The sequence below is a fragment of the Sipha flava genome, unplaced genomic scaffold, assembly GCF_003268045.1.
Source record: "Sipha flava isolate LNK unplaced genomic scaffold, YSA_version1 37_pilon_pilon, whole genome shotgun sequence".
Lineage (NCBI taxonomy): Eukaryota > Metazoa > Arthropoda > Insecta > Hemiptera > Aphididae > Sipha > Sipha flava.
In genome coordinates this window covers 797570-805756 of record NW_020273087.1, presented here as the reverse complement: position 1 = coordinate 805756, position 8187 = coordinate 797570, and the positions used below count along the sequence as shown (strand labels likewise).

Below are 8187 nucleotides of genomic sequence, written 5' to 3'. Positions count from 1 at the left end.
GTGGAAGTGGAACACATGGTGGTGGAACTGGGACACATGGTGGTGGACATGGAGGTGGTAGTGGGACACATGGTGGTGGAAGTGGAACACATGGTGGTGGACATGGAGGTAGTGGTAAACATGGAGGAGGTAGTGGGACACACGGAGGTGGGATCGGAACACATGGAGGTAGTGGTAAACATGGAGGGGGTAGTGGGACACATGGTGGTGGACACGGAGGAGGTAATGGAACACATGGAGGAGGTAGACACGGAGGTGGTAGACATGGAGGAGGTAATGGAACACATGGAGGGGGTATACATGGAGGTAATGGCAGAGGAATCAATGGAATTGGTATCAGTTTAGAAAGTGGTAATGGAGGTGGTAATGGGCATGGTGGTAAGCATGGGAGTGGTGGTGGAATACATGGTGGCAATAACGGAATTGGAGGTGGAACACATGAATATACACAGGGTTTAGCTTCGACCTAGAGAGGAAAAGATCATTAATAAGTATCAATTAATTAAATTTAGTATTTTTGACAATATTTATATTTTACCTTAGTCAAACTAGCCAATGCTAATGCAGCAATTACTTTAAATATGCTAACTTTTTCCATCGTAAATGGATGAAGAACTGATGAATAATGGATGTAAAGTATTACCATAGATGGGCTTTTATACTGAAGATGATTAATTTGTTTTACAAATATTGACGAAAAGTAAACGGATTAAATAATATTGTTATCTGCTATATTTTTTTTTTATCAATAAAATGATAGTGTACCTATCAAGTTATGCGAAGGTATAAATTGAAAGCGATAGCATTTTTTGTTTTAAATAATGAGAAGTAAGAAAAACTACTAAACACGGATATAATTGTAAAAAGAAATTTAGAATAATAAGTTAAAATATGTATTAATTATAAAATAAATTAAATTTTAAATTTTAAATGAAGGAAGTATTGGTTTTGATAAGAGCTTTTTATTTTTTACTTGTCCTTACCAGAAGACTTGCTCTGATTATAAGAAAGAGTGAATATTAGAAAGAGGGAATATTATGTCTACAATATATTTTAAGAAGTTCTATTTATTGAAATTCTCTTTAGTTTTCAAAATTAGAGTAATCTGAAAATATTTACAATAAAAAAAAAGAAAATTCTGTAAAACATTTATGGGATATTGGTTTTTTATCAAATATAATTATTTTTTCTTTACAAATAAAAATCTTATAATTGTAATAGGTTACACTATTAAAACTTGAAAATTCTGTTATTTAAAAGTGGTATAATTTTCAAAAGATTTCAACTATTTGTACACTATTAAATATTCATGTTTGCTAATTTATTTTTCTCGTAAAATGATTTTGGTCGAAAAAAAAAATAAAATAAAAAGTTCCTCATAAAATTTTTTTATTTGTATAAAAAAGTATCAATAGCTCTTCGATGCAATTCTTTTTTAAGCATTTAATTTTAAAATTTTAAAAACTCTACTAAAAAAATCAAAATGTTTCTTGCATTTGTTTACGAATCATTTTTTTTGTAACAAATCTTTAAAACCTTAAATTGTATTAATTAATGCTATACCGCTAACTAAATAAATGTTAATTTTAATTATATACATTTATATTATATAAAATAGCTGTAAAATAGGAATTGATAGTGAGGAATATTATATAGGAAATCTACAATCATTTTAAATTTATGAAAAGTATCATTATATTCTTAAATTAAAATTTCATTAATGTGTCAGTTATTTAGAATATTTAGAATTTTACTTGTAGATAAATTGTGAAAATATTCCAATTTTTTTAAATAAGTCCACTGATTGGAGGTATTTGTTAAGTTTCACTGTACATAGTTATTAATTTACACATGAAATTAACTTTATTTCTCCCTCCAAAAAACGAGTGCCTCAAGATAGTGTACAACACTCCAATGACCGAGATTATCTGATATTTAAAGTTTAAACTCGTCCTAAAAGTTTTTTAAAGCCAATTTATTTTACATTTTCCAGACATATTTGCCGAATAATTATTAAAATATACAGTAATATTAATAATCATATAAAACAGTTTAATTTATGTATACAAAATTATGCATATTTTAAAAATAATTATTTTATTAAAATGTATTTATTCTGCTCAATAATAATTAATTTTACACTCGGTATATTTTTCTCCTGTTAATTTGCTCCTATAAAATTAAATACTTTTCAAATAAAATATATAAATTGACAAAATGAGTAGTATTTATACACTGCAATAGTCTATAAACTTATAATTACTTATAAATAAATAGTATTTATTTAGGTATTTTAAGGTATTTATTTATACTCCTATACTATAATAAATTAATGTTCATTGGAAAACAATATATAAAACAATATATTCTATATTTTGGTGTGAATACTTAATAACTTAATATAGTAATATAATAACTACAATTAACAATAAAATTAAGATTCACACATAACCGTAGCTTACTGAAAAAATATGCGAGATTCAAAGAAAACATACTCATTGGGAATAATATACTACAATATAAAATAAAAAAACTTAGTTTATTTAATTAATTATTCATTACAATTTATTAAATATACTTACACGTTTTGTTAAGATAGGGCTCAAAAATAATGTAGATACCCCATAAAATACAGGTCTGCGCACACCCATAGTTACACGAATCGTAAATGAGTAAGATGAACCGTCTCCCTAACAATGATTTTATTTCTATAGTAAATACATAGTAAAATTATAGTCAAAATCACAGTTGAACCAATTTTGCTTTTATGATAATAATAATAATTATTATGACAATCTAATTGTTGTTAGTGATACAGTGCATATGAGCAACTTTGGGAGAGGGCGCAATAGGGTTTTTAGCATCCCTGTTTTTTTTCAGATCTATATAATCTATAGTAATTACAGTTAAATACCATTTTATTTTATTTTCAGCACTTTCAGCACCCCTAATATTTGGGTTCTAGTTGCGCACATGATACAGGGTAAGATAATTGATAATACTTCTCAGTCGACTAATTTGACATGCTGTGTAATGTTTGGGACATTTCAACATAGACTATAGCAATAAGGCATATGCAAAAAATTGTATAGCCTAAAATTTAGCAATAACCTCGGCGAAACCATAAAAATGTAATCAGATAATTTAATCTATCAATATGTGACCGATTGAATTTCTGTAATCAGTTGAACTGACGTGGAACAATTAAAAACAAAATTAAGTGCGTTTGACTATAAAAGTTAAATCTTTCTGCAAAAGAACACACATTAAAGTAGTGACAGTTTTCATTTATTCAATAAAAAAAAGTAGTAATAATAAAAACAATATAAAAAAATGAATATTTTTGGAATAACGGTGGTTGTGGCGATGGCCTTTTTGATTAAGGTAAGAAAAATTAATATTATTACTTCATAAGATTCAGACATAGTCACCTAGGACTTACCATCCTGATTATCGTACTGTCTCATGGATCTAATAATGTTTAACGCTTTGATTCTATAAATCTTAGAGAAAAAAATAACAAAATAATATTCCATGTAATATGCATGTACTATGCATTCCGGCTACATATTTTAATGTTCCTTACTGTCTAGATCGAAGCTAAACCGTGTGACTGTTTACCCGCATGTCCAATTCCACCACTCCCGGCTCCTATTTGCCCACTACCCGCACCACTCTTACCTCCACCATTGGCAGCAGCTGGCTTAAGTCCCGAATTATTACGTTTACTGGCACTTCTACCATCATTATCTCCCGGTCTAACCAGTGCAGCTCCTGCTCTTTCGCTCCCTGGACCATTGCCCTTTCCGTTGCCCAAACCAGCACCCGCCCCAACTGTTGCCGCAAGTATTGCCGTCCCTGCTCCACCACCGGTAGTCATAGCTCCACCGCCAGCGCTCGGACCGTTAATAGTCCAATTACCATCGAAAAACTGCAAGCTGCCCCCGGTTGTCGTTCCCGCAGGTCCAGCGCCTAACTTGGTCGTAAAAGTCAAACAGAGTCCACCACCTGCTCCAATCATTCTACCCGCAGCCGAACCCGGTCCAATCATCATCAAAGATGGTGATACGATGAAGAAGCCATCCATAACGTTAGCCCCTGCACCGTGTGCACCCAAAATATTCTTCTCGTTACCATCGCCAGCACCTGTTCCACCAGTATTACTGCCACCCGGACCATTGCCAAAAGTGTTCTTCAACCCCGGATGTTTCCTACAACAACCCGACGTCGTTTTGCAATCTCCGGTCGGCTTACCGGAATTATTTTTAATCCCTTCCACTTGCCCGTGCCCACCACCGTTATACCCACCATGTCTTCCGGCCAAACTACCTCCGCTTTTGGCTAAAGTTCCTTGTTGTTAATCATTATTATTATTAAGGATTTTGTTATAAAATAGATATAATTTATCAAATTATTAAAAGTATACTCGAATTCACACTACATTAAAGTTAATATTAAAATCATATGAATTTTGTTTTTATTTTTTTATTAATTCAACATTGCTTTTTAAGCTTGATGAGAAAGATGCAATTTTTTTTTAATTTTTATAAAGATTTGCTTACTTGTCCTGGTAATTGAACCACGGGATCTATTATTTTTTCAATTATTTTATTTTAATTTTCTTCAATAGTGTATTATTTAATATTTTTATGATGTTCATTTGAACAATGTAATTATCAGCTTATGCAATGATAAATATCATACTATTTTTGTAGGACGTATTCAATAACTATCCAATTAATAGTTAGATTGTTAGATTAAAAATATAATTACATCTAAACGTAAAATTTACTCATGATAATGAAACAGAATTTTATATTAGTCTGATTGTACTATTCAACTGCGTATCTGTTTAAATTGGTAAGAAATCACATTATACTCTAGATACACTATTGAGCTGAGCAACATAAATATCATACATTAAGTGTTGTATTATATACGAGTATTTCGTACAATGAATTTATTTGAATATATTTTTAATAATATATTAAACAAACGATGTATATTGTATATTTATTTTGATTTATCTAATTTATTTAACCTTGAAGTTCTGAGTATTTCTTTTTTTACTACTGAAATCAGAATAATTGAGTATTACATTTTTTTTATTAGCACTCTTATTTATTAGTTATTATGGCTTTATGTATTGGCTTTCTCAGCTTAACAACAATGATTAGTTTTGGATACAAGTCTTATATTGGTTAGTGTTGATTAAATTAATCTATATATTCATGTTAACACAGTCATTTTATTCGCGATTTAATTACGAATACTCAAAAACCATAAGAATCATATAGCTAATAATACGAGTAATTGATCACACAATTACAAATTAGATTACCCTAATAAAAGTAATTTTAATATTTTTTATGAATAAATCTTTTTAATTTTGAACTCATTTTACGCTGAATTATTTTATTTAATAAACAAGTTTGATTTATGATAATATATTAAAATAAGTGTTCAGTACATTGCATTTAAAAAACTGATTTTTTTTTTTTTTTTACGAAAAGTTGTTTTATTTTTAGGAGTTTTGTTCTTGAGAGTTAATTGACTTAAATTCCTCTTCTTGTTCTTGAGATATCAATGAAATCGATCCCTTTCTTTGCTCGGGTTTGGATATGTAAGCACCTGACTCATTTTCAAACTCTTCAGATATTTCATTCCACAAATTAGTTCCATGTTCATACATTTCCACGTTACTAGTCGAAATCACGATATCACTAGTACTCATTTGCAATGGCGGCAAATTTATTTCGCACGAGGATTTTTTGTCAAATATTGGTCGGTTTTTGGACGGTAGAGGCAACATACTGCGTATGATGGGCAGTATTTTATTCGAAAACCAAACAGATTCGACTGTAAAATTAAACAGAACACATTAGCTATATATTAATATTATAATAGTTTTAATACGGCTCTTGCTTACAGCGATTGTTTGGTGCATTCTGTTTTAACGTGGTATTTTCGTAAGTAGGATTTTCAACGCTAATTCCTTTTAGCATGCAATTCAAATTCTCGAACACGAAATATCCTTCCCCGGTGATCTTCAATAAGAAAACATGTTATAAAATGTCTGACAAAATAAAAATTACGTCGTAATATGAATTACTAAAGGCTTAAGTTATGATCTACTGATTATAACCACCATACTAACCAATTCGTTACTATCCCAAGTACCATGAAACGAGAAGCCACATCCTTCACTGGTTGGAAAGAATATTTGAAAATTGTTTACTTTTCTATCTTCTAACCACGTCCCTTTCAAAATAGTTCCGGTTTTGCAGAACGTATAGGTTCCGGCTCCATGTTTCATATCAGATTTCCAATAACCAGAATACTTGTCGTTGTTTTCGAATCTGTAAACTCCTTCTCCGTCTTTTTTATTGTCCGTCCAATTACCTGATTAATATTTTAACGAATTATGATAATATAATTAAAAAAAAAGAAAAGATTTCTGTACATGTAACAGTTTCGTTATACAATAGATCAGTTATAATTGCAACTGAATAGTTGTGTTTATATTATTGAGTCGATAATAGTGTTTGTCTAATAATAATAATTACTTACTTCGACTATCAGACAGTTAGCGAATCTAACTGTTCAAAAACATAATCACAAAACATATCGAATACGTATAAATTTGTAAAACAATAGACGTTTATAATTTCTGACTCTAAAAAGTAATAATGCGATGCAAATGAAAATTTTATTATTTCAGACGATCACTATTTGTCAGTGTTAATTTCGTTCACGAGTAGAGATGGATTATTTAAGGACGTAAAACGGTAAACCTTCATATCTTGATTTATCCGGATAGCGCATCACTCCTTTACCGTTCCTCAAGCCTCTTTTATAACAGCCCCGATAACTCGCACCGTTTTTGAACGTATACGTCCCGTGTCCATGCCTCTCTCCGTTCCTGTAAGTCCCAACGTATGCGTCGCCGTTCGGTAAAATTGCTTTGCCAAATCCGTGTCGCTCGTTGTCGCTATTGCGTTGGCCGTCGTACGTCTGTGAAACAAAATCCACGTACGACTGTTAAATGTTACCGTCGACAGACGTCTAAGAATTTCCAAATATATTCTACGTGACTCGGCTTGACCCGGTTTATTTGTTTGGTTATTTTCCGAGTGGACATAACACAATATTGTTGTAACGCTGCAGTTGTTGTGCTGGAGTGTTAGGTATAAATTATATATAATATTAATTATATCCGGATTCCGATGCAGAGAAAAAAAAGATAAGTGTCATAAAATTCTATCTCAGTATTATCTTGTTATTGGTTCAATTTTTTTTTTTTATCTCGAACACGATTGATACAGTTTAATTTATTTAAACAATTATGATTCTCGTAGAAAGTATAAATTCGACTTTTGACACGATTGAGTTTTATTATCTTATCAAATATAAACATGAAACGATATACAGCGGGTAACAGAAGTGATCAGTAAAATAAAATATAGAGCCATGTAAGATATATGTAAAGATAAAGAAATACACACACACAAAGATGGTTAATTTTAAGATAAATAGATCAAATATTTATTAGTTTTGGATTTCATTTCATTTTAAGCTTCACTATATTAAGCTCAGTTTATGGTATATTTTAAATGTGAAATCGTGGATAAGACAGTAATATTATAATAAAACAATGCATTTTATTAATTACATGGAAATCAATTACAAATCTTTTTTTTAAATATTTTTGTAAGTTAAACGTTTAAAGAGAAATCTTATTGTTACTCTTCTTTTGTGATTCCAGATATAAAAAATATACTGTATTCGTGTATGATAGGATCAAACTTATGTAAACTAAAAAAATACCTGTTCATTTTTTAAGTTTTTAAAACATTTTGATTTACAATGTTTGATAAACAATAATATACGATAATATAACGAATCATTAAGCAACTTTTTTTTTTCAAAGATTAAAGATTTATTACCCCTAAGACGTCCAGTGCATTGTTACCCACATCACTTTCATCGCCAAACTCTTCGTTCGGCATAAATTCGTATTCACCAAGGCCTTCGTACTCATCATTTTCAGCTCTAACATCAATATCATTAGCCATAATGTATACACAAATGATTTTATTTAATATAATAATTCAATATTTGAATATTTCATACATTGCATACTGTATAATACATCGATAAACAGTGAAAAGAAACAGTCAAATTCAA

The 8187-nt window shown here is 30.2% G+C and overlaps 3 protein-coding genes across 3 annotated transcripts in view; 2 read left to right on the top strand and 1 right to left on the bottom strand.

The window, feature by feature from the left end:
- The window catches only part of LOC112688220 (glycine-rich cell wall structural protein 1.8-like), a 3646-nt gene extending 3176 nt beyond the window's left edge, over nucleotides 1-470 (top strand). Inside the window, exon 3 of the mRNA XM_025561318.1 lies at nucleotides 55-470. Coding sequence (XP_025417103.1) covers nucleotides 55-470 — 416 coding nt within the window. The remainder of the gene's footprint in view (nucleotides 1-54) is intronic.
- A 2863-nt stretch (nucleotides 471-3333) lies between these two features.
- LOC112688219 (classical arabinogalactan protein 9-like) lies at nucleotides 3334-4361 on the top strand. The gene is made up of 2 exons (XM_025561316.1): nucleotides 3334-3384; nucleotides 3594-4361. The coding sequence occupies exons 1-2, from the start codon at nucleotides 3334-3336 to the stop codon at nucleotides 4359-4361; spliced, it is 819 nt and encodes a 272-aa protein (XP_025417101.1).
- Nucleotides 4362-5524: 1163 nt separating this feature from the next.
- Nucleotides 5525-8075, bottom strand: LOC112688218 (radial spoke head 1 homolog). The gene is made up of 5 exons (XM_025561315.1): nucleotides 7947-8075; nucleotides 6795-7014; nucleotides 6158-6402; nucleotides 5930-6047; nucleotides 5525-5859 (listed from the first exon to the last, which is right to left on the bottom strand). Exons 1-5 carry the CDS (start codon nucleotides 8073-8075, stop codon nucleotides 5525-5527), a joined length of 1047 nt encoding a protein of 348 aa, XP_025417100.1.
- Nucleotides 8076-8187: the final 112 nt, after the last annotated feature.